This window comes from Eupeodes corollae, chromosome 3 (assembly GCF_945859685.1).
Source record: "Eupeodes corollae chromosome 3, idEupCoro1.1, whole genome shotgun sequence".
NCBI classification, from domain to species: Eukaryota; Metazoa; Arthropoda; class Insecta; order Diptera; family Syrphidae; genus Eupeodes; species Eupeodes corollae.
In genome coordinates, this window is record NC_079149.1 from 69,591,123 (window position 1) to 69,618,661 (window position 27,539).

Consider the following 27,539-nt stretch of genomic DNA (forward strand, 5'->3'; position numbering starts at 1 on the left):
TTTCATTTATGCCATTAATCGCTTTTATTTTTGCTTCTGCATCCTTTATAAATATACTCTTTTTTTTTGTTCTTTTAACTCTTCTTCTGCTTGTGTTGTGTAATGTCTTTGAAAATTTGCTCTCTTTTATAGTTTTCTTTTTTTTCTTCTTTTCAATTCTTCACATTGAAAAACAATTTGAATAAACATAAAAAGGAATTTAAATTTTAAAACGTACAAACTACTCTCGTCCTCTAAATAATTCTTCAAAAATTTAAATCAAATTGCAGTTTTCTCTATATAAACATTTTATTTTAGACTAAACAACTCTTATTCTAAAAAGAGCCGTTTTTCTGATTATACATTAAATTTTCTGTTTATAAAATTTATTTCTTTTTTTAATGTTAAAAAAAGAATTGTTTATGATAAAGCTAAAATATATTCATATTTTTTTCAATAAATTTAAAGTGTGGATATATAAAAAAATTGTGTTTTTCTATTTTTTAATTAAATACATAAATATATATTCATTTTTATTTTTTAATAAATGTTCTTCTATCATAAATATTTTGTTATATATGTATTGTATATATTTTTTTTAGTATTAAGTTACGAAAACTGGAAAACATAAAAATGAGATACATTGAAACGAAAAAGTTGTTTTTTATATATAATTTAGTTTTTTGTTTTAAATGAGCCTTTATCTTGCATAAAAATGAATCCAAGAAAACAGCTATTCAACATGGATATATGTGTGTGTGGGTGTAAGAAGAGTTGTGTGTGGTTTAATTTAGTGTGATCTCTTTTGCAACATTTAAAAATTCACGCACATTAAGGTTTAATTTTTCGTTTTCTATATGTATTAGGAAAAAGGAAATAGATATATGTATATGTATGTCTATGTATATTTATTTATATTCATTTTTCATACAAATTAGTTCTGAATTGGTTTATATTACTGATTTTATTATCTACTAGAAAACAGTATTTAAAATTAAAGCAACTATTATAAAGGTAACAAAAAAGAAAGATTAAACTATAGTTATTGATCTCTATTGCAGCGAACTTATAAAAAGAAAAATAGGAATAAGATGTCAATTTTAAACAATTTCGTATGAAACACAAGGTGCTTTATGAAGCTACCAACAGTTTTGCTAAAAACATGTACGAATGTACATGCATCAGTTTGATACAAGAAACCGATTTAATAATTTAAAAAAACTCGGCATTTATGTAACTTTTTAATGTTATTTGTTTCCGTTTGTTACAGTTTAAGACCTTATTTTAACACTGTAATAAAGTAAAACATTTCAGAGTGAGGCAAAATCGTCTGACGATTTATTTTATCGTTAGGAAAAATAAATGATTGAAATTTGATTTAACGAAATCAACAAAAAAAAAACGGTCCTAATGTAAGTGACTTGTTTTTGTTTTGGACATAGCGACTATTTTTTTGACCCATCAGACGAAATGGAACACGCTTAAATTTGATTTATTTAAGTACTTTATTAAAAAAAAGCACCCTTTACATTCTAATTGTATTATTCCTGTATGAAAGTTTTACTCTCTTTTCTGCTTGATAAAAGAATGTAGCAGCTTTGAGGTTTGATGTTGAAAGTTCTTGAAGGCATTTAATCGGGCACCTCTCTTCTGTACTCACCACTCACTTGAAATATTGTATTTGGTAAGTGTTAAATGTAAAAGGAAATTGTTTCCGACAATGGTCATTTTATTGGGAGAGTTAGAAAAAGTGATATTTGCGTCTGTTGATATTCGACAAATTCAATATTAATATGCATCCTATTCATCGCGTCATGAAATTCGGGGAGGAAAAAAACAATTACGTACATTTGTAATTCGTATTGTTTTTATCAACGAATTTTCATGACGATTAATTCTGTCATAATAACAATGTTTTCTTATATAAATGCACACACAACTCCGAATTAAAAAGTGTAAATAAAACTCCAAATTATCTCCAACGCTAACTACGAACGATACAAAAGCAATGCAATTTTAATAAATCACTTAAACGTAGATACATCATGTCCAATTGACACTATTTTTTAAAATTACATTTTACAAATGTTTGCTGTTGCAAATGTTATCACTTCTTGCATTAAGTGTAAAGAAGAGTTTCAATTATTTTGTTTGGTTTGTATTTTTTTTCTGTCATAGATACATATTGTTAAATATAATAATATATTCCATATATACTAGCATTAAAAGACGTGGTACTAATTTAATTAATAATTATTTTTATATTTATGTATTATTTTATAATTATTTATATATATATATTAAAAAGTTAAACATTTAAAAGAAACAATATCCAGTTTAAATTTTGCTGTGTATGTGTGAATGTAGGGTTTATCTGGGTTATATTCTATATACACACACATATATATATATATATATATAGAATTATTTATGTGTAGAGATTTTTCGAATAATTTTTTCATTTCTTTTTCAATCATTTATGTCAAGAGCGCACATCGATAAATTGATGTACAAAAAGAGAAGTTCTAGAAATTATAAATTTGCTGTAACTATAGAACACAGCAATACTATAACTAAAAAAATCTGTTCTGTTTCAATTTTTTGTTTTTAAAAAGTATATTTTTATGTTTTTGTTTCATTTGTATTATTTTTTTTAAATATAGTAAGATAAATTATAATCAGATTTGTAATGTACTATGCAAACTTTTAATGTTGTTGTTTATTTTTTGTTTTTTGACTTTATTATCCTGAACAAAAACAGTATTGGTGTGTGTATGGTAAACATTTAACGGTTTTCAATTTTTCTTGTTTTTATTATATGGTAGGTATCGCCTTCATGGAGAACGAGGCAAATGTCTAGCGTTAATGGATAAAATTAGTTTTGACCGGCCCAGTAGGATGGCGAGTAGCCTTGTTTAGTAGCCGATTTTGTTGGGTTGCTCGACTGTTGACGTTGTCCAGTACTGTTTGAATCCTGTTGAATACATAAAGAGTTAATATATAAAACATTTGTCAGTAATTAGTTATTGGTTATTTGGTCGAGAGATATAGTATATTCATTTATTTTGTAATGATAACTACTAAATAACAATGAAACATTAGCAATGATAAATATTATCGGGGTTGTGATGATGTTGTAATACATTTAATAATATTCTCCTTAGTGTTGCCTTTTCCATGAATATGTTTAAATGTTTTAAAACTTAAACTTAATCGTTTTCTAACTTAGTTTGTCACTACTTTGCAATTTCTAAAGAAATACTGTTTTATTTGTTTTCTACGTTTATTACGAAATTCAATATTCGCAATTGATTTAATGCAGTATAGGAGCTTAACATTTCTAGTTATTTTTAATTTGAAAAAATCAGCAGTGGTGTACAGCGCTAGTTTAGTGTTTTGTACAAATATTTAATACTACACTACAGGCATACAATGAAAACCGAGCCGAAGGGCGACCTCAAGCTATGTTAAATGCTTGAATTAAGGTTTATATATAGTGAGGCTTGTTATACTCCGGGATAAAACCAAAAGGGTTCTAGAGCTCAAAACAATTGCACTAATTTTGATATGTCAATTTGTTTTCTTCTTATTTCTTATTCCATTGTGCCATGACACCAACAACTGAATAACAGATATAAAAAGAATTGTTCTGCTGATTTTCTATTTAAATGATTGTGAATAAGCGATATTCAAGTGGATAATTGTATATATATGTAGAGATAACACATAATATATATTGCTTCTTTTCAAAGCCGTTTGATGAACGTGAATCGAAAAATATACAATGCAATGCAGAGAAATTCGTTCGTGATTTTATTCTCTTTTATATGATTTGATTTATTTCTTGTAGAAATGCATCCATTTAGTAATAAAACAAAATTTATTAAAAGCGTTTTTTAAATTCGAAATCTCCAGTACGTTATGTAAATATACTCGTTTCAAAGTTAAATGAATTCAAAAATTCGTTAAAATAGGGTTTTCTACAAAACAAAATGTGGATGAATTTATAGTAAAATAATAAAAACAGAAAGTTTGCCAAAAGAAGGGTGGTTTGCATATTTATCGAAATTATTACTATTTTTGTTTTGTTTGGGTAGGAGGAAAAGAAAATTCCCATAATTAAGGTAGATCCATGAAATGAAAAAGGACCAAAAATAGACAAAATCAAAAAAAAAAAAAATTGAATAGTTGATTGGAATATATGTTCTTTAGATTTAAAACGAAGAACTAACAAAATATAAAAAGAATTCCACTTAATTTGTATAGAAAATTAAAAATACATCAACTTCAACTTTGAAATTTGGACAAAAAAGATGGTTGTCTATTGTACACAAGAACTTGAGCTCTTGGCATGTGTTTAAAACGTTAAAAAAAGCCGGTCTTAAAAAACAAATCAAAGGTGTTACTTTCTTTTTATCGGTAAAGTAATTTCTACTCAATTTGGTATGTGTTTTGTTTCCCATTTTTATGTTTAAAAATTTGTGAAATGAACCTGAATATACCTCTCTCAATTTTATTGAGATTGTTTTGCTTGATTGTATTGCTTTTGAGGAAATTATTATAAACCTTCTTGTTCAATAAATTAAATGTATATTATTATGAGAAACTTGTTTCTAGAACAGCTAGAATTATCATTGATATTTGCTGTTAAATAAATACAAGGAATTGAATATTAATTTGCAATTCTTTTTCGTTGATATACAAAGGATCAGAGATATTTTAACTATCTTTCAACAAATTGTGTACACTTAACTTTTAACTATTATTTATTTTATGGGTTATAAAGGTTCGTCAATATCATTATTTGGGACACAGCCTTATTATAATACTATATATTAAGTAAATTTTATTTAAACTAGCAAAAGTACCAAATTTTTTAGATATGTTTGAACATGCAATATTTACTATTAGATTTATTATTTTTTTTTGGTTTATTAAATTTCAAATATGTATTGCTTAATTGTATCTATGATTTTTGTTTTCAAATGTTTTAATCCAAATCAATAAAAAGGGCAAAGCGATTTGAGGAAACAAATTAAAAATAACACACACAAAAGTTGACTAACTTACCCGACGGGATGAGTTATGAATTCTGCTGTCCATCTAATGACGAACCAGAAAAAACCAAAAAAAAAAAATAATAAAAATAATAAATCATGCAAATTTTTTTTTTGATTTGTGTAACTCTTAGTTTTGCTTAAATTGTAATAATAGATGAAGTGAATGAAGACCCGAATTCGTTTATAAATTACATAATTTTAAATGTTCATTATTAAGAGGATGGAGCAAAAAAAGTGAGGATTTTAATGGTTAGTATTTGGCAATTTGGATTGTTATAATGTCAACAGTGAAGTTACAACCCTTGAAAGATATACTAGATAGTAACTTTTAAGGAGATAGACACACAAAAATTCGAAAAATTGACAAGAGAAAATATGTATTATTAATATTTTCTAAGTATTAATATTTTACGGAGAAAAAAGAATTTACAGAGATGAAGACAAACATTATTTGTATTAAAAAATCTTATAATTGAAGTACATACGAGGTGTGTTCGCGGGTCTGTAGAGTCCGAAGGTCAAAATTTGTTTTGTATTGTGTTGGTATACATGTCCCATGTACAATTATGATCCAATTTTCAATTATAAAGTAAAGAGTACTTGGTCTGTGATAGTTGCTTAGGTTCGACGTGTTTTTATGAGCTACGCGATTTTTGCTTGTTTAAACAAAGTTTGACCAAAAAACCAATTGCATGAACATCGCTCAGCAGCTGTTAAATGACGTCAACGACGATCCAAGTTTGCTTGAAAGGGTTATAACTGGTGATGCAACATGGGTGTACGGTTATGATATCGAAACCAAAGCACAATGTGCTTTGTATAGTGTTGCCATACACTAGTTGTTAAATACGGTGATACTATTGTTGTCCATATTTAAACTTTTCGCACTTTTTGTGCAACTTTTTAATCATGTTTTTTTTTTTTTTTGTTAAATATAAAATACTTATTTAATCCCCTGAAGAAGCTGGAAAACAACTGACGAAACGTAGGGTAAAACCAAGATGGATTAGTTTTATTTTATTTTTAATCGCATCCAACTAATTGATCATAAAAGTCCAAGAAACAAAACAAAATTTCTCACAAAGCACAATCGTCCACTTGGAAGCATCCAAGTCACCAACGAAAAAAGCACGTCAAGTTCGATCAACGATTATTAATAGACTCAATTAACTAACTTTTAAATTACAAAACCTATTTCGTACAACGGACAAAGTTATAGATCCTTTTTCCAGAACCACGAGGAATTGCGCAACTATGTACCAATTATAAATCAAAAATTATACTCTAAGTTTTGACTAGATTAAGCATTATAATACTAGTAAATGAGAAAATGAAAGGAATAGTCCCATACAATTGCCTCTGTATCTCTGCTAGTTTTTACTGGCAAATTAAGTGAAAACTGATTGTAACGGGTTATCTATTTTGCGGTTTTCGGTATTCGATAGTTGTCAAACTATTTTGTTAAACCAATATTGTTTTGTCAGTTGAAAGTCTGAAAATTTCGAAAATAGATCGATAAAGTATCGCACAACGCATATAAATTGTTAAAACCAACTAAAAAATGGTGATTCTGCCATAGCCACATATCGTGCTTTAAGAGGACATTATGGTTTACATAATTGTCCTCCTACGAAAGCAATTGGCAAGATTGTGAAGAAACTTGAACAGATATTGTAGGGCCTGTGCATCATCGTTTCGCTACTACCACTGAAATATCGCAGCTGTAAGTAAAAGTGTTTCCGAAGATCCCAATGTGTCGATTCCTCGTCGTTCACAGGAATTAGGGCTGTTTTACGGCACATTATTGTTTTTTGTATTTGGATCTACTTACACCTACAACCAGCTACACCTGAAGCCAGCTGACGATTCACAATGTCGTAGATACGTCGAATGTATGCTTGAAAAACAGGCAGTGGACGGCGATTTTTCGAGCAAAGTTGTCTTAAATGACGAAGCACATTTCACACTCGGTGGGTATGTTAATAAACAAAATTGTAGTATTTGGGGTTCCTCAAGTAATTGAAGAGACACCATTACATCCACAAAAAGTCACTGTTTGGTGCGTTCTTTGGTCCGAAGGTGTGATTGGACCTTACTTCTTCGAAAACTACGATGGAACGACTGTCACCGTTAATTCGGAACATTATGGTCATATGATAACCGAATTTATTTGTTACTGCTATTGAAGAGTATGTGGTTTGAACAAGACGTTGCCATATGCCACACAACTCTAGCGAATATGGCTTTATTGCAAGAGACATTTCCTGGCCGCGTAATTTCTCGTCATGGCGATATTAACTGCTGAACTTTTTTTTTTGTGGGGCTACTCGAAAGACGGTGTTTATGACATAACATTCGTCAAGTTATGGCTGAGATCCTTCCCAATATGTGCCAAAAATTACATCAAAAGAATCGATGCTGCCAACAATTCGCGTGGTGGTCATTTAAATGATATAGTGTTTCACAAACATTATGTCAACGTTAAAAATTTATAATAACAAAGAAATATCATCAAACCGCAAAACCGTTAACCCTATCATCAGGCTTAAAAATGATGCAGTCTATTTTAAAAATAATGCGTATTTCGGAGAAAGTAATTCTTTCAAAAACCGTTCAGTTTGTTTAATTGAAAAAAAGTACGTATACACATAATTTCGAAATTGCGTGTTTTTATTTAGTTACACTTCTTATGTTTATCCGTCTGTTTTCAAATTATTATAAAATTTTCTATTGCAAAAAGAAGTGAATTAGAAAAGTGATTTTTAGTAAAGACAATTTGTGAAAGGAAAACGCTCTTGAATAATTTGTTGCCTGAGATTCTTAGACAATTTGTGACTAGAAATTTCTATTTTTGCCAACTCAAAGAGATGTTACTACCCTTATTATGAAGAGACACAGTGTAAACACTAGAAAAAGGAGAGAGAGGGTTTAAAAGAAGATGTCGTTATACATTGGGTTTGAATTCCAAAATATTGCAATGACTGGAAAAGACAGAGAGGCATAAGGCATTCCACATTCGGGTAGTACGGCTAAAGAACGAATTTCTATATTTGACAGTACGACCAAAATCGAGCTCGAGAGTACTGATAACGATGAGCATTCCTAGAAGCGCCAGCATTAAATGAGCGATACGAGACAGCATTGAGTTTTCGAAGAATTAAATTCTACTCGTTTCTTGATTCCCCATTGTACAAACAATGCTGTTTAGGTCGGAATTAAATGAGCTCATCATATTTTGTCGTAGCAAAACGCCAATTTTAATATAAAACTTTTTTATTTAAGCAAATTATGTTGCGTAAACGAGTTTGTATTGTATATAGTAACATACATACGTAATTTTTATTTTTCATACAAGTTTAATATTAAATCTTGTTAGAAAACGACTTCCAATATTAACAGACTAAAAACTAGTTTGGAATTTTTAGAGAGAAACCATTAAAATGTAAATTGGAATACTTCAAGGACTAAATCCAGATTATTATCGAAATCATGTTTTTAGATAAAGAGGAAATGTCAATTAAAAAAGAGTTTACGCAAGTAACGAACTTAAGCACTCATAAAGGTTGCACATATTATATTACTTCCATGATACAATAATAATGGAAGGTAAATGAAATGTATTTGATTTAAAAAATGAAATATCTGTGTGTTGAACTTGAAAGCAACTGCAGGATCAAAAACGAGGAGTACATTTTATTGTTAAATATTTAAAAAAAAAAAGTTGGTATTCCAGACCTTTCAAAGCATGTGTCAAGGTACAAGATGGGATTCTGTTGCCAAAAATAAAGGTGCAAGGATCATAAATTTAAGGATTGACAACAATTTTCAAAGGAAAAGGAAAATGAAGGTCATTGGTTTAAACTTATGGGGACCATTCTCCAGTGATTAGAAAGTGTGAGACAGGGTTTCGTCGCTGGACCATCGACTCGCAAGGATAAATCGCTTTGGCTGTAAGACAAAGCTCTGCGTTTGGTGGGAGCATTGTGGTGAATTAAATCCAGGTGAGACGGTGAATAAGAATCGTAACAGACAACAAATTATCAATTTGAATCATACCTTGATCGAAAAACGGCTAGAATAGGCCCGAACACTTGGACAAATTATCCTTTGGCATTCGGCATAGCCAAGCCTTAACGATTTTACTAAATTATTTTTGTAAACAATGTACATATGTATATATACGAATGTTAATAAATCGAATTATCTATCTATCTATCCTACAACATGACAACGCACCGGCTTATACCACTAAAGTGACGAAGAACACATTCAAATCATTGAATTGGGAAATATTATCGCATTCACATTGATGGGACACTCACTCGCAAAGCAGCGCTGCGCCAATATTGAAGTAAATGGCTGTAGAATGCTTTTCCTCTAAAGAAAATAAAATAGTGAAAGTGGACAAAATGTGTAGAATCATATGATCAACTCTTTGAATACAAACATTTTGAGATTCCTTTAATATTTAAGTGTTTTCTTTTTCGAAAAATCCAGCAGATTTCAACTAACACCCTATTATATTTTATTTCCTTATGGAGAGCAAAAAGAGTTGTAGGGTGTATTCATAAACGACAGCCTAACTAAGAACTGCGTTATCTGCATTCATAGTCAGATTTTCGATCAAACTAACCTAGTCGAACCGCAGAACCTACCGTTCATAAACGTCAGATTGTCGTCAGCGTCGGGCAGATTGTGCAGCTGAATGTGCCTGGCTGCAGGAAGAGCGGCTCTGACTCGTAGAGAATGTAAGTAATGGCAAATATTTTATTAATTTTTTGATAAAAATAATTGTTTTTAAAGGGATGATTAAAGTACTGTTGGTATTGTGTGGACAACTAACCACATTAAACTTTTAATTACAAAGCGAATAAGCATGGAAATGGAATTCAATGATGGAAAGAAGAAAAAAATAACATTGTGGCATTTTTGACAACATGCAATAATTTTTTAAGCTTAAAAATTGTTTCGTTATAATTTCTTTCTATTTTTACTTTGCAAGATATGTAAATACGGCAAATCAAAAATCAAGTTCAACAAAATTCATTTTGCATCCATTTTTCTCTGATGTTTATAAAGTCTGTTTACATACAAATCGGACTAAGTCAGACCTTTTTTCCTGGTATAATTTTGAGGTTAAGTTGAGCGCAAACAATTTATTCGTTGCAGTGTGGATGGTATGTGGAACGCGTTTGACAGTTCGTGGCAACCACACTGCAATTCGAACTACCTAATTAAAAACATTGTCTTCTTTTAGAGAACAAAATTCAAATTTTCTTTTAATTCAATTGTGTTGAAATTGACTTTTTGAAATGTATAAAATCACGTTTGTTCGTCCATTCGTTGTTCGCTCTCATGTGCTCTTAATCTTCTCAGATATTTTTAATTCGATACTAAACAACTTTTTTAAGTCATCTTTAAATTTAATAAATATGGGTCATGGATTACATTATGTTCCCTGTGAACGCGAAGTGATGAAAAAACAATGGTTGAAATTGCAAAAACCTTACTGTTAAAAGAAAAAAGTATTTGAAACTTTACATTCACGCCTAAAGAAAAAACAAGATGAAGTAAAAGAAAAACTTCTTCGCGTTATGATTTATACAAAGACTTCCCTTACGGCGTTCTTATTGGAGTAAAGTTTTGTGGTCGGATGAAACTAAGATAAATTTGTTTACTTCCGATTAATATACGCATAGACCAAAAAGTCTGCGTACAGCAGCTTTTTTAAAGTGTTTTTTTTTTTTTTTGAAAAAAAAAGTACCAGGGATAAATGTAAAAACCAAAGTGGTAATATTGTAAATAGTTATCTTTTATCAAATTAAAAAAAAATTGTGATTTTCAAAATACTTGTTTTTAATAAATTGTTATAATCAATCATTTGTACGTAGACTTTTTGAACTATGTGTATGTATGTGAGAAGGCCCAAAAACAAGAAGTTTAACTTAAAAAACAATAAGAGGACAGTGAAACACCGTGGTGGGAATGTAATGATTTGTGGGTACTTTTCAGCTTCTGGTGTAGGTCCAATATTTGTGATCAAAGATAAAATTTGGGTGTAGATTATACCCACATCTTAAATTTAGTTATGCTACCATTAACTACGAAACAAATGGGAGTTCATGTGGGATAATGACCTAAAGCACCCCTCCAAATTGGCAAACAAATACTTACAACATAACAAAATCAATGTTATGGAATCACAATCTCCTGACCTAAACCCAAACCAAAAAGAAAGACCAGTTGTGGTCGAATGGTACTGCATACCCGTAGAGACATGTGCCAAATTGGTGAATTCGATGGGGCGAACAGTGGAGTTGTTATTAAAGTATTTGAAATACTTTTACCGTCAAGTTACTTTGTCGCTACTAAAAGAGTACCTTTCTAATTTTGTTTCTTTTATTTTTTTCAGGATGAAACAAAATCTACAAGTCTACTTTTTATCATTATTTCCCATTATTATATTTAAAAAAATTTGTATTTAGGCAGTAAATTATTAAAAATCTATCTATGTAGTTTTTATTTTCCTAATCTGCACAAATACGCGAAGCTTGTTTCAATTATTTTTTTCCATCACTGTATATATGGTCAAATGAGGTTTTGTTATATAAAATATTGTTTTCGTTAAGGACTAAAATTCACAATTATTACAAAATTCTAATAAATAATTATTTCGTGCAGCAAATATTTAACTCAACTCTTCGGTTATGAATTTTGTATTCAGTACCGTAGAGTAATCATGCAACTAGCTAGTTCAAATTTGTATGTGTCAATCTATTTATGTTTTTACAATTTATGTACTAATTTTATAGCTTTTTAAGATATTCTTAAAAATGAAAACTCACCTGATGAATGGGTTGATGAATCATATTGTGATGACCTGTTGGCATCGGCTGTAGGTACATTCCATAGGGTTGAGCCGACGTTCCACCGGCAGTCTGCGTATTGGGCATATTAAAGGGGGGTGGTGTACCAGAGTGGAAATTTTGTTTTTCATATGACTACAATAATAAAGCGTCATTATTTAAAAGTTAATAATATTATTTTAAAATTAGTTTTTATTTTGTGTATAAAAAAAACTCACATTGACTTTGTTTAATGCTACATGACCCTTTCCATACATTGAAGATGTAATGTCGGAACCAGTTCCGGCTTGTGGTGGATTTGCTACGTTTTGTGATTTAGTCTGTTGGTTAACACTAGATGGGTACGCTCCCTTGGTGTAGTCCTGTGTAGCTTGTGAAAGAGCATCGTAGCTGGCTGAACCATATCCAGTATTGTATGACGGTTTAGGGAACTGACCACCTGATGCAGTATTTGCAGCTGGAATCTGCTGCTGTAAAATAAATATAAAATAAAAGTCATGTTTTCCCTTACTTATACGGCAAAGTTAAGTTACCGGATAAATTGCTGGTGTGCCATATTGGAAACCGCCAGGCATCATATTGCCTCCATAGAAGTATGCATAAGGAACGTTAAGCAATGGAGCAGTTGATCCCGCTTGCTGTGACATCGTACTAGACACCTATTTAAATTTAATTTATTTTACAATAACTGCAACTACTTCTTTTTTTTTACAAATAAAAAATATGCCACTTACATTGCTAACAGGGCTAGAGTTATTGTCAGTTCTGGCGAAACGACCATCAGTCATTGTTGAATAAGCAACAGAGCCCAAGTTGTCACGCACACCGGCTGCACCTAAACTAGTTGGTGTGTAATTCAGATCGTAGTATCCCTGCTGAGAAGATAAATATAAAAACAGAAAATTATTTGGGGGTATAATTTGGGAGAAAAAAAAGAGAGAAATGGAAATGCGGATTATAATTGAGGACCAGTGACACACGAAAACGAAACTTGAACTCGTGTTTCCCTGATCTCAGTTTATTATTTAAAGCGTAGTTTTTTTCAGCGCATAAAACTAAAATAACAAATGGAAAAAGCAAGATTCAGGACACAAAATAAATAAATGTCGAAAAATTTGGTAAATTTCATTACAATGAAAGTCGAAGAAGAAGAGGAGTTTGTTATTAAATGATTTCTGCTGATGAAAAAGAGGGTTAATTTTTTAGTTCTTTCTTTTTTTTGTTAAGGATTCGTTATTTTAAATTTTCCTTTTGGAAAATTAATAAATTTTGACACAAAAAATGAGTGAAATAGTGACGTGCATTATGTGTGAATGTGTGTGTTGTTTTTCTTTTAATGTGTGTGTTGTCATTTGCATTTTAGCAGCAGGAACTCACCACATGTGGCACTCTCTGTTGCATCATTTGTAAATCCTCGTAAGAATATACTGGTTGCTGATAGTAGGGCAATCCAGTCTGAATATATTGACTAACCATTTGGATGTTTTGCGGCACCATTCCAGCACTGTTCTTGTTGGCATTGGTGGCTGAGTTTGTTACTTTTGTATTTGTCAAACCTAAAGATGGTGAGCTCATACTGTTTGTAGTCGCTGTTGAACTGGGGACAACTGAACTTACAGTGCTACTAACAACTGTACTTGCTGCAACACTTGAAACGCTATAAATAAAATGTTAAATAATTAATTTTTAAAAATTATAAACTTTTCAGTTTGTTTTTAATATACGTCAATTATTGTAGTAGAAGTTTTCTTAAACACTAATTGTAAGATTTAAACAATATAGTAAAATAAAAAGATAAAATACATGAACATCTACGGTGTTGCATCAAAACGGTCAACTTTAAATCAACCGATTTATTCCGTACTCACCTCTTTCTCTTAATCACAAAATCTTTAATTTTCTTATAGATTTTTTCTCAAAGCATTCTTATCAATTCAAATAACTATCATGTACATTATATTGGTTTCTTTACATTTGGCAGGAAGCGTTTTTAAAGATTTAAATTGAAATGTTTTTTTTTATAGATTTATTAAAATAAAGTGATGTTTGAATTATATAAGAATTAACGGGAGCCGTAAGCAGTGGTTCGCAACGTAAAATTGAAGCCATGTTCGTAATATTCTGTTAACGGTTAAGTTATTGAATAACGATGAAATTAGTTCATTAGATGTCAATTTTTAAGGGCTTTTATTTAAATTGCACAGATAATTACGTAACAGAAAACTAGTGAGAAATTCCTTAAAAGAATTCAGCTTATGGGTACAATACCTTGAGAAAAATCAATGATACTCGTATTAACTTATTTCTGAACCCACATTTCTCAAGTAAAAATATATATTGACTCAAATATTTCAAACAAAATTCCTCGACTCAAATTGTGTTTAAAGATTCGTGTTTTACAATAAAAAATTACGAACAAAAAATGCATCTTAGTAAATTTTGTATGGTTATATAAATTTAGACAAAAGTTTGAACATGAGTGATTATTTCGAACTTTTTGATTTAATTTTCCTGTCGATAAAGGGTTCTTACGCACTTTATAACGTACATCATTATTTCTGTTTGTTAAATAACCATTGAATATAGTAAATTTAAAAAAATAGAGAAACTCTCAAAAAAATTATAATATGTATTTTGTGTTAAGCAAAAAAAAAAACTCCATAAACAAAAATAAAATCTATACCTTCATAACAATCTTAAAACTAATAATATGAAAGTGAACATGCAGAAATTTAACACATTTTGGAGTTCTTTAGTAAACTATCTTACCTTTCATAATGGGAGCTAGACGATGTAGTAGAAGTTTCCTTCAGTTTAGCACTACTAAAGTTACTGTATTGAGATGATGAAGTGCTTGTGCTACCAGTGAACCTATGTGATGCGATTTGATTTTAGTAAAGTTAATTGGGTCACACAATTAATAATTAAAATAATGCAATTGAATAAAAAAGTGTTAACAAAAAACATAGCTGAAAAAGGTAAATAAATAAGCCTTGAATGTCAGAGATTTGAATATTTGATTATATAAAAATTAATTGTATGTATTTCTTATGGAAATGGAAATTTATTAAGGTTAAAATAAACATCATGCATAAGGAAAAATGTACATAAGAGCGTACTAAAGCAAAATTGCTTTCAATTTGAAGTAAAAATGTTGCGAAACAATTCAAGAATTTCAATTTTTGAAAAGTATTGGGAAAAATCCTTAAAAATTATTACCTAATAAAATTTTAAAGAAAATGTCCTAAAAATAAATAAATTAGGTGGCGCAACACTCCGTTGATAACTAGGGCCTGGGGCCTAGTGACCCAAAACTCTCAACCACACCCATATGCGAGTAGTGTAATCAGGGATGAAAGGACTATTTTATCTTGCTAACCCATTCTTTAGTTTGAAATTGAATAGGAACAATAGTAATTAATTGGATATTCTGTTTTAGCCCGCAGCTCATTTGAAAAACGAAATATGACGAAAAATTAGTATTTAAAACATTGACTTCATATTCGGTTGTCTATTATGGTGCTGCCTCTCATTTTCGACAAAACACATTGTTCATAAGCAAGATATGTATATGGAGAAAATATGCGAATTATGAAATCCCAGTTGTTTGATTTTGGTACTTATCGAGTTAAAATATAATAAATAAATAAATATAAAAAAAAAACTTTTTAGGGATATACTGTGAATTGGTTTGAGTGCCTAAAAAAACCTTACATAAAAAATGGACGTAAAAACTAAGTAACTTATGTAACTAACTTGAGGTCCCATAATTTATAAATAACTATAACAATTTAATATGAAACACTAGCAAAACAAAATTAGCAACTAAAATAATATAAGAGCATACAAGGCTTTTAAAAAGACACTAACAAAGTTTAAAAAAAAGGTAGTAAAATAAAAATACAAGTGTTACACTTTAATCGTACATACCCTGTGTTATTTGAAAGACCAGTACCGCCATAAATACTTTGATTATTTTGGTACGCATTCTGTTGTGATGGGTAAGCCGATGTTGTCTGATTGCTTTGATACTGACTGGATAAATATCCGGCATTTGAATTTGCACTGTTAATGGTTTAAGGAAAAAAAAAAAACAAATATGTTTTGGGGTGTTCTAGATAACTGTTATGTTATTAGGTAAAATGTATTCATCTTCAAATGAAAGAGTTAGTTAAAAACAAGTGGGTGTCAGAACATTAAAAAAACTGCTTATGGGCGAAAAGAATTGTTGTCAAGTTTAAAGATTTTGTTTTTAAATAAAATGTTTGATTTTGTGAGTATGAAAAGCCAAGAAGAAATACACATTAATCCAACGGCATTGAATTTTAAGAAACAATTTTCGTTCGCGTTGTAAATAATAATTATGTAATATGATATAGAACTTATTCTTTTATTCCTCCAAATTCAATTCAACATTAAGTTGAAAGTAGCTACACACAATTTAATAGATTCAGCAATTACGTTTGAAAACGAGTACAAGTACTTATTGGCTTACACATACAAAAACATTGTTCTGTACGATAAAAAATAAAATCAATTAGGTGGCACAACAGTCCGTTGAGAACTAGAGCCTAGTGTCTTACAACTCTTAACCATTCCTGTGTGCGAGTAACGTTGTAAGGAATGGAAAGGGCATACAATTTTTAAGCCGAACGGCTTATTTGAGAAAACACTTTTCATGACATGTATTACTCTTGGAAAATGTCAATTCCTCGCAAGAGGCAGTAGGCAAGTGAAAAAAAACTTTAGATGGCACAGGCAGGGATCGAAACCAAGATGTCTAGCATGATAGTCCAACGCACTAAATATCATGCGACGTGCTTCGTTTGATGTGTAAGAAGTCTCATAAAATTTCGTGCCCGCGTCGTAAGTTATTGTTAAAACCTTAACCAAAATTATCAAGCATTCCGCTTGCGAGACTTACACGCGTGGCAAACAATAAATATCTTTTTCTTGAAGTAAAAACTGTTTATATGTATGTCGTTTTTAGACAAAAATCTTAAAACTGTTTTAACTAATGTAAATTTTAGAAGGTAATCAAAAATCTTGGTAAAAATTCTCCAATTATCAGACAGGGTTCAATGTTAACATTTAAATCTTGCTGACACGCCTTAAGACGAGCTTAAGTAAATAGTATTGTGTTTGAACTTCGTTTGCCAATTCATTATATAATCCGAATTAGGGTTCATTACCTAACAGGTTTGAGTCAGAACTTAAGACGACCTTGCTGTAACATACATACAGCGAAATTTGATATGCCTGGCTTTTACACAGATTATCTTTTTACATTTTTTTAAAATTTAATTCTACATTAAATTATTCATTTTCTCAATCAATATTATGATTACTTATTATTTATACAAAAACCCATAAGCAGTATTTCTCCACTAACGTTTCAAACAGCAAAAAAAAAAAAAAACAAAAAAAAAAATTCAAAATCAACTCAAAATCGAAAGTCATAGCATTATGTTCCAATAATCATGTCTAGTTACCTGGCATTATTCACGGTGCTACTACTGCTTCCGCCTACGGGAATGTTTTGCGTTGAAACACTACTATTCACAGTGCTACCAGCAACAGAATTCGATGAATTATTTACAGAAGATACATTCGCTTGCTGCTGATAAGAATTCACAGAATTCTGGTTATATGAATTGTAGTTATTCGACGGTGGTTGATAGGTACTGGCCGAAGAAGACTTGCAAAGTATAAGAAATGTTTGAATTGGATTATTTTTCTAATTTCAATAATAAAACATACTTGAACGTTAGTGTAACTAGCGCTATTGTACCCCTGACCAGTAGCTGTCGGTTGGTAAGATGAAGATTTGTTAGCAGAGGAGCTAGAGTTGTATGAGCTCTGATAACCAGCCGCATTTGATGTGTTCGATTGATTGTACGGATCATTTTTCGATAGCTGATCTAGCGAGCTGTTGGTTTGGGCGCTCATTGAACCCACACTGCTTGCATTTTGCTGTTGTTGAATATTCGAGGAGCTGCGTTGAGAATAGCCTGATGTAAGACTATCAGACTAAAATGAATTGTGGAGTAATTCGAATATTAGTAAGAATTATTTTATTATTAAACTATACTAACAATTTGCGAATTCTGCAATCCAGCTGACAATACGGCTTGTTGTTGCGAGTTTGCCTTTGACTGATAGTCATTTGAAACAACATCTTGAGTCTGGACAATTTGCTGATTGTCAATTGTTGCTGATGAATTAAACTTCTCCGGCAATGCATCGAATGAGTCTTCGGTACCAAAGTCCAATCCACCAAATTGAACATCCAAATAACCAATGTTATTAAGAGTATCACCAGGCATTTCAACTGCAGTTGATGGTATCTAAAAGTATACAATATTTGTATTGAATTGGAAAAGCCAGGTGAGGTATTGGTATTAAAATGTTTAAATATGAATAGACACATCATTGGGTTTTTGTCAGTGGATTCTTAACACATTATTATTTGTAATGAGTGTGAGTGATTATTAAGAACATTTTTTTATTTGTTTTGAGTTGAAAAACAAACATGTTGTTTTTATAAGTCAAACATACTAAATAAAATTGTGTTTTAAAAATAATGGAGATTTATCTTACCTTCGACGGTGGTGGCACCTTGGCTCTCGCTCTTCTTACAGCTGGCTGCGATGACACATTCTGATCACCAAATACTGTAGCATAAGACGTCGGATATTGCACAGATGAGTTTTGGTACGAATTTACACTGCCTGTTTGCTGAGATACAGCAGCGGCAGCAACTGCCGCAGCAGCAGCTGCTGCAGCCGCTGCATTCTGCGAGGTCAATGAATTGAAATACTGAGACTGTTCCGCTGAAAGAGTCGATGAACTGTTCATTTGCTGCGTTTCTAAGCTACTCATTCGCATGTTATGACCAGCATTCGATGAATGAATGTCTGGGAATTGAGATGGGTTAAGAGTTCCCGATCCCGAAACAGCTACACTCGAATTGTTATTTACTACAGCACTGCTATATTGTTGAGCCATATCATCGTTGCCTATATGAGATGATTGCTGCTGCGGTGGTTGTTGTTGTTGCTGAGTAGCACCAAGATGCAGCTCTAAGCCAGGTGGAGCCGACAAGTCTGCACTGCCCACTCCAACGACAGCAGGTTGCTGGCTTTGCTGCAAATTGCTCGTAGTAAATACTTTGCTGTCTTTAAGAGAGCCCACGTATTCCTCGTTATCCCAATCACCCCAAGCATCGTCCTGCTGCTGCTGTTGTTGCTGCTGCTGCTTCTCGGCATTTGTAGCAATCGTGTTGTCCCACAGCTCAACTTCTTGATGGTCTTGATCTTGGTGTCTTGAGTAGTTGCTGCGACTACCTTGATCTCTTCCCATTCCACGTTGGCCAAGACGACCACCACGGCCACCGCGTCCCACGTAACTCCCTCCGCGACTGGAACCCCGTCCTCGGTTACCACCACGGTATCCTCCTTCGCCACCACCACGACCAGAAGAATCTGCTAGATTTCTCTCGTTTTCCCGAGCCTCTCTTCCTCGCCCTTCAAACAAATTAAGCGATTAACATTGAACTTTATAGATAGTAACCAATATATTACAGCCACGACTGTCATTGCCACCACGTCCTCCGCGTGTGCTGCTCCTGTTACGAGACTTCTCTCGTTTATCCGTATTTGCATTTCCATCAGCCCAATCGCTTTCACCAGTGTTCTCACTTGCTGAATTGGCGGTCCGACTCTTTTTCTTCTTTAAAGTTTCAAATGCTCCCTAAAAATCAGTATAATCGTTGTTGTAACACCTTATACGCAAACAAAATAATTATAATAACTCACCACTGGAAGTGTTTCTAATAAGAATACTACAGCTCGCTCCAAATTATTATCGCACTCATACAATGCACAACATACTTCTTCCTCAGACCTCTGAGTCATTTCGATCAGTGTAGCGACTTTCTCAGGCATTTTTGGATCTTCTGCGACAGTATTAATTTCTGCAGCCTGAGCAATACGGATCTGATCTAATGTTGGCTGCAATTAATAAAAATTTAAGTCGAATGATTAGATAATAGATATTTTAAGATTCGAATTTACCTTTAGTACCTTTGGCTGCGATTTTTCTTTATCTGTTTTGCCTACATCACCTCTTTTATTAGATGTATCACCACCACCAGAATTTGACTTTTTCTGGTTGCGGCCGCCACCGCTGGATCGATTTTGTGTGCTCATTTTTATGTACACTGTATTTACAAGTTAGCTGTTAAGTGTAATAAATCATAAATTAAACAACTGTTCTACTATATTTTGATGTTTTTGTTTTTGTTTTAGCAAGAAATAGAAAAACTATTTCCATACTGAAAGTCACACAAATATAGATTGCCTATTTTGTGAAGTAATATGAAAAAAACACTTGGAGGTGCAATGTCGTTTGTAGATTCTGTGTACACAGTAGTTTAAGTTATGTAACTATTTCAAATTAAATGTCTTTTGAACATTTAATAAAAAAAGTATCATAATTTAAAACAACAAATATTAGATTTCAATAAAAACTTTATACAAATTTTATAAATTAATTTGTAAATTATATTATTTGTAAAAATTTTTGATGCATGAGTTATTGAACAAAAGGACATTTCGATCTACTTGAAATATGTCATTGGAAAGTTTACACCATTCTGTTAGTATGGGCACATATCTGTAAACCATTGAGTTTAGTCAGTAAATGGAGAAAGATTGTAATTAGATGAAAAATCAATTACAATAGTGTGTAAATAAAATGGCAGTATTGCGCTCCTTCAATGAACTGAATAGACGCCAAAACAAATGAACATTTGTACCAATGGCCAAAACTATCAATACACTCAACACTATGAAAACTCAACTTTACAATTCGATTTATTGAATTGATGGTAATAATTGCCTAGTGCCCATGGAAACCTAATATTCAGAAAAGCGTTAAAAAAGCTACAGTAGCTCTTTTCCTTTTCTAGAAAGCAATAGGAAGTAAATGGGGTTTTCAACCTCGCATTACCTATTGGCTATACACATCGGTTATCCGACTGGTTGCAGTATGGTGGACTGCACTGGAGAAAATCAAATACTACGACAAAACTCAGCGGAGTCCAATGCACTGCATGTCTCTGCATAAGCGGGGCATTGAGAACCATACCCTCGGCAGCATTAGACACTCTCCTCCATCTGACACCCCTCGACATATTCAGCAAACAAATGGCAGCGAGTACAGCGATAAGACTCAACGCCTCATCTCAATGAACCAACAACAATGTGGGGCACTCCATCAATTTGAACCTCTTTGGTTCTATACATAGACTACACTATTCCAAAACCCCAATTTGGAAAAAAAAAACTTCCAGGTATCCATTCCATCCAGAGATGTATGGGAAGACAAAAAACTCCTGGATGACAATAATGCATCCATTTTTATACAGATGGATCCAAAACAAATGAGGGAGTTGGTAGTAGTGTGTACTCAGAAAAGCTTAATCTAAGCTTCTCATTCCGCCTCCCTAATCATTGTAGCGTCTTCCAAGCGGAAAGTTTAGCGATCAAAGAGGTTCTCTCCTGGCCAAGAGAAAACGTGATATCAACTTCTGATATCCACATCTTCTCTGACAATCAGGCTGGTATCAAATCTCTTGACGGTGTCTCAACCAAAACTCTAACGGCCCTCGATTGTCGATGGTCTCTTATGGAGTTGGCGCAGCATTTTAACATTCACCTTTGTTGGGTGCCGGGCCAAAGAGACATCACGGGAGAGCCAATTAACTCGCTAAATATGGAACCGTCATACCTATTTCTCCTGAAAGGGAGAATATAGGTGTACCGATAACTACATGTAAACATCTGCTAAAAGAAATAGCTTTTGCGATAGCAAACTTTAGGTGGCACAATGTAACAACATGCGCAGCGGCAAAGCTCATATGGGCTTCACTGGAACTAAAGCGCTCTAAAGAATTGTTATCTCAAAGTAGACTTCATATTAGCTCCCTAATGGGTGTCCTTATGGGACACTGTCTTATAGGCAGACACGTAATACGACTTGGTGTAGACTCAAATGACTTCTGCAGGAGCTGTATGGACGAGGAAGAACAGGAAACAATCTCTCACCTCCTCTGCACTTGCCCAGCTCTTTCACTAAGACGCAAACTTCATCTGGGAGAATACTCTTAAAGCTCAAAATGGTTCGACTAGTGGAAAGTAACTCTCTAGATTCATGTGGTATCACAATGGGAATTCTCTTTAGGCCTAAGTGTGTGGATTATGAATCCGTAGCCACTTTAACCTAACCTAACAACGTTGGAAAACTTGATCCTAGAAAATCTTTTTTATGTTAGACACAAATTGCATCACCATATGTGTATGGGTGAAAAGATTTCATTGTTAATGGGTATTGCAAATTTTTCTCCTAAAGAGAGAAGCCATTTAACCTCTGTTGGAAATTGAATATCAGTTTTGTTAACAAACTACTCTTCATTGAATATTATTCCCATATTGTAAAAATGAGAGTTTCTTTGAGCTTCGAAATTTTAATAGTATGAGTTTGTTTTATAACTTTGGCTCCAAGAAAAAATAACCTTTTTCGGTAGAGGGGCTCAATGCAAGCATTTTAACGATGGGTGGGGCTCTACTCTCCTGGTTTAGGGGAAAAGGTCAATTTAAAAAAGTGACTTTAAATCTTAAAAAAAATATATATTTAATAACCGTGTGGGTCTGCAACTAAATACTAAACGACTTTGACCGTAACGCTCGCAGTGAACACCTAGAACATACATATGTAGATATGAAATTTACGAAGCAAACAGTGAGATCCTTAAGAGCATGCTGTCACTCTGCAAACTGCCCTGTTTGGACCCACTTTAAACTTTGGGGTGGATTCAAATTTTATTATATGCAAAATTCTTTTAAAAGTAAAGAAAAGTTTGGGTTTAAAGAAGAAGTGGACAAAACTTTTCTAGGCTATGCCTGAACAATTTTGAACAATGATAATATTCAGCCTACTCTGCAGACAGTCGCTTTCCTTATTATTCAAAAGTCATTTTATGTTGGTAAATTCGCCAAAATAAAAAAAGCCTATACCCATTGCCTTGTAAACTATTATTTACAAATATCATTCACTTTCCATATTACTGATAAGCTTTTCAGAATTCTAAATATAATTTGCAAAGTTTATTGTTTGGTCAAACAAAAAAAGGGTAGTTTCGTCTTTTTAAATTTTCGTTTGGTGAAACGTAATTTTCAAAGTGAAAAGAGTTTGGTGAAACAAGGCCCTGGTTCCATACATTTTTGATTATAATGTCAACGGTCTTTACAGAAAAAAAATGTGAATATCTATATATACTCACGAAAAAAAATCAAACAAATGAAACCTCCTACATCGAAACATTTTTTTCATTACAAAGACTTCCCTTGAATCCAACTGTTATTACTATAGGTTTTTTACTTGGAAAGTGTGAGCACAAATGTATACATTCTTTTATTTAAAACTTTTATGGTGTGGTCAAGAACAAAGGTTTTCTATATGTTAATATAAGAGATTTTATAAAAACTAGTAATTTATCTAAATGTTTTAAGTTTTTTATTTTAAAAACAAATACAATATACAAATAACAAGAACAAGGAAACAATTATTCGTAAACGGTACTTGCAACTTGAGTACAAACTGTACTGCGAAATACTCAAATTATTTGTCACGAGCTTAGTCTTTAGAGTGCGGTACAACGTGTACTCCAAGAAATGTCCTACGACTAATTTGTCTTTTGAAGACATCCTTAGGACAAAAAAAAATATTTATATACTTGTTAAGGTGGAATACCGATGTGCATTCAAGAGGACACAAGCGTCCAAAGGTTTTTCTCAAAACCCACCTCTGTCTAACAACTCCTACTCCGCGCGGTGAACACTGGGTGCCTAGTACTTCAACTGGAGATTGGGTTTCAACCCCAGACTTCTTCAATATCGTTCTGGAAAGAATTGTGCAAAATTCAACCGTCAACACTAGAAGCACAATCTTCCAAAGGTCCATCCAATCACTCGGATATGCAGATGATATTGACATAATTGGAAGATCAAATCGTGATGTCAGTGGAGCGTTTTTGAGCATTGCGACGGAAGCGAAGAAGATGGGTGTAGTGGTCAATGAGGGCATGACCAAGTATATGCTGTCATCACAACGAGCGACGTCTTGGACAAAACGTCACCATGGACAGCTATAACTTCGAGGTAGTTAAGGACTTTGTCTACCTAGGCATCGCTATAAACACAGACAACGACACCAACGCTGAAATAAATCGAAAAATAACTCTTGCAAATCGCTGCTTCTTTGGACTTAGAAGGCAATTGAGAAGTAAAGTCCTCTCTCGAGCATCACCCCGGTTCTCATTTATGGCACTGAGGCCTTGACCCTGTCAAAGAATGATGAGAACATCTTAGGAGAGAAAAATTCTTCCGGTGATTTTTGGTCCCGTACGCATAGATGGAGGAGAAGATATAACGACGAATTGTACTGGCTGTACAGCGACACTGACCTAGTTAGCAGAATAAAAGTCCAACGGCTTAGATGGCTGAGTCATGTAGAGCGAATGGATATCAACGCTCCAGCCCGGAAGGTCTTCGAATCCAATGCCTAGGGACGGTGCAGTAGAGGAAGACCGCGACCAAATTGGCGTATGAAACTGGAGACAGCTAGCTAGGGACCGAGCTGGCTGGTCCGCCCCGGACTGTAGTGCCACCTTAAGTACGTAAGGTGGAATAGCATTATAAAATTGTATAAAGGTGTAGATGAACTTGCTTGAAAACGCTGCCAACTTATTTAACCAGGCAGTTGTTGGAAAATATAAATTGGTGTCATATGATCTTACGTTTTATTAAAACAAAACTAGCGCTTTGCCGATACTCTTTAGGGCAACTCCCTGAATGACATCCAGATAATTACTCCATAGGTAAAACATCTTAGCCAAGCAGTTTTAATAACAATCAAATATGCTTTTTGGAGTTTTCAACATCAATAGCTCTTATTTCAACATCAATAGCTCTTGTTTGAATGCAATTTGTTTATATTTAGTAAGGTATGTCCAGAAAAGTTGTTTTAATTTCAACTTAGGTACAAAACACTCAAAGGAAATTTGATACAAAAACAATGTTAATACGTTAGCCAACATTTGAGAATATTGCAATAGGCAATTTTTCCGATTGAAAAATGTATTTACATTTTATGGAAAATTTTGATTCGCATCTTTATGTTCGAAGGTTGTTGCCGCACATTTACATCAGCAAAAGGAATAAGATTTTAATTTATTATATATTTTTTCAAATAAAAAAAAATGACCTAATCAATATCATATTTTTAAAATTTAATTCTTTCACAGCAAGAGGACATGGGACAAGAAACCTCTATTATATGTATTTCATTTCTGTTTTCTAACGACCTATCTATCACACAGGTGTTTTCAAATAGGAATGAAGGAAAACAAATTCGATAAGAAGCGACATGCATGACTATTATTGATTTTATATGCGTTTTCATTCTAACCGGGCTGCATTCATCCATAGATACCTATTTTTTCGCCTCCTGATTTCTTCAGTCTACTTACTGTTGATTGTGCAACCAAAAGATTCTCATACCGGTAAGGTTATTATTAAAACTATACAAATATGTATTCCTTGTTCTAAAATCAAATTAAGTTCCTCTTGTCAAAAGATATACCAGAAACAGTGATAAATTCCAACCGGTTGCCAATAATTCGTTAACCCTAAAAAGAGGTGTGAACCATTGGAACACAACACGACAACGACAATGATGAAGAGACGACGACACAAAGCGGATGATTCAGCCAGCAGCACACCAACGTGTGTACACCAGCAGCACCAAGTACATTGGCCGATTTTATATTTACTAATGCAAATAATGCATTTACCACAAACTTTAATCAACAATTTTAAACAAAATATACAGAACAGAAGCTCAAAGACGAACCAGAGATAACAAAATTAATATTTTCTTTTATTTTTCTTTTGTTGTGGGTGCAAAATTGAATTTTTTCGCTCCCACACCTTATCGAATTAGCACAGCAAAAATTTCATTGTTCTTTGTCAATTCTTCACTTTCAATTTGTAAAAATGTTTAAATTATTTACATAATAGTTATTATTACATACGGTTTTATGGATTGTTCAAATAAAATCGAATGAGCCGGAGCTAAATCAGAAAATTGCATACACAAAAAGAAAATAAAAATTATTCAATGAGAAAAATACTTTTTATCTGTGACTTCGCGTTCGTGCACCTCTTTTTTAGTTTTTCTTTTTGTATCTTTTGTGGTTTTATTTGCTTCTCCCTCTTAGACACAGGCTGATATTATTGCCGTCATTGTTCCACTCAAGTTGCGTTGTTGTTTGCGGAGCCGAGCGGTGCGGCGGCTAACAAGATTCCATTTTGGGATCGCTAGATTGGCAAACCTGTCGTTTGTCGGCATTTCACACAACACATTGGCTCGTCTCTCTCTCTCGCTTTTAAATCACTTGTAATAAAGACCAAGATGGAAGGAGACAACGACAAGGTTTTGTATATAAATTGAATGAAAAATAACGCACAGAAAGGAAAGCAAAATACCCGAGATGGCGACAAAATGGGGGTTGACGTTGGTTTTGGTTCATCCAAATGCAGAAAACAGAGGAAGAAAAATCCATAACTGATTTTTTCTTTCCTTTGGCGGTGTCATTACATTTCCAAGAATATTAATAACTATCGCCGAAAAATCTTTATACCAATTTCGCATGAACGTTGATTAAAGATCTTATTTTAGCATTCGACAAAGCCCTCTCTAATAATTAAAATTAAGGCCATGTGCCAAACGAGTATAACACTAGACGCCATTGCTTGGAGAATTTTATGTATGGTCTTCTTTTTCCATTTTTCTTCTTTTTTTTACAAAATTTGAAGCGACGAAGACGATTATAGCGGAACGTAATGGCAACTTTCCACACCAGCGGCTCTCGGGGGATAAGAAAAACGACGATGGAGAAATGATTTTTCAATTAGCACACTTATATTTGAGCTTTTATTATAAGTTTATCACTAAATTGTTCATTAAGAATAAAACTATAATTTACCACAATTGCTTGAATTATTGGCGAATTGTTTATTAGAAAACTAAGTAGATTTTTAGAGAGCGACACAAACCGTACCTGCAAATGCGCCGAGAAAACGCACTTCAATATGGAGGTCACGTGACCCGGGGGATGTGTTAAGCAATAATGGCATAAATGGTTCAGTGTGACTGGTCTAATAAGAGTTTTGTAGGGCAATGCCTATTGTTTATAATGCAAAATGTATTCACGTATAGGAGGCGCCTAAAAACAATTAATTTACGGGCCTTTATAATAATTCACTGTTCTCTATGGTATAAGGGGTTCGTGCATGTAATATAACGACATAAAAGTTTATTAAACTTCGCAAATTAATACTTTTTTGTAGAAGCGTTGATATTAGCATTCGACTTAAAAGAAATGAATTAGAAAAATATTGTAAGAAATAACTTACATACTTTTAATTATATAATTTATGTTAAATCCAGTAGTCTTTTTAATCATCTTATTTTAAAATCAAGCAAATTCTATAATAAATAGGAAAAAAAC

General features: G+C 32.7%; 1 protein-coding gene and 1 long non-coding RNA gene across 12 annotated transcripts; one reads left to right on the plus strand and one right to left on the minus strand.

Annotated features, from left to right (window-relative positions):
- Positions 1 to 27,143, minus strand: LOC129952715 (protein lingerer). Of its 11 annotated transcripts, none has more exons than XM_056065507.1 (17): positions 27,090 to 27,143; positions 19,981 to 20,143; positions 19,723 to 19,917; positions 19,489 to 19,657; positions 18,506 to 19,431; positions 18,001 to 18,252; positions 17,666 to 17,935; positions 17,398 to 17,603; positions 15,836 to 15,970; positions 14,675 to 14,776; positions 13,283 to 13,562; positions 12,640 to 12,780; positions 12,439 to 12,564; positions 12,124 to 12,375; positions 11,885 to 12,040; positions 5,050 to 5,082; positions 1 to 2,953 (listed from the first exon to the last, which is right to left on the minus strand). In XM_056065507.1, exons 2-17 carry the CDS (start codon positions 20,113 to 20,115, stop codon positions 2,855 to 2,857), a joined length of 3,477 nt encoding a protein of 1,158 aa, XP_055921482.1. In that variant the 5' UTR covers positions 20,116 to 20,143; positions 27,090 to 27,143; the 3' UTR covers positions 1 to 2,854. The 11 variants fall into 11 exon arrangements, with proteins under 11 accessions (XP_055921482.1, XP_055921481.1, XP_055921487.1 ...); XM_056065506.1 differs by having other exon boundaries at positions 27,015 to 27,131; XM_056065512.1 differs by lacking the exon at positions 27,090 to 27,143 and adding an exon at positions 26,061 to 26,198 and having other exon boundaries at positions 13,379 to 13,562.
- Positions 12,789 to 26,062, plus strand: LOC129952717 (uncharacterized). Its single transcript, XR_008782366.1, has 3 exons — positions 12,789 to 13,023; positions 25,347 to 25,529; positions 25,588 to 26,062. It is a non-coding gene; the product is annotated as an uncharacterized LOC129952717 (long non-coding RNA).
- Positions 27,144 to 27,539: the final 396 nt, after the last annotated feature.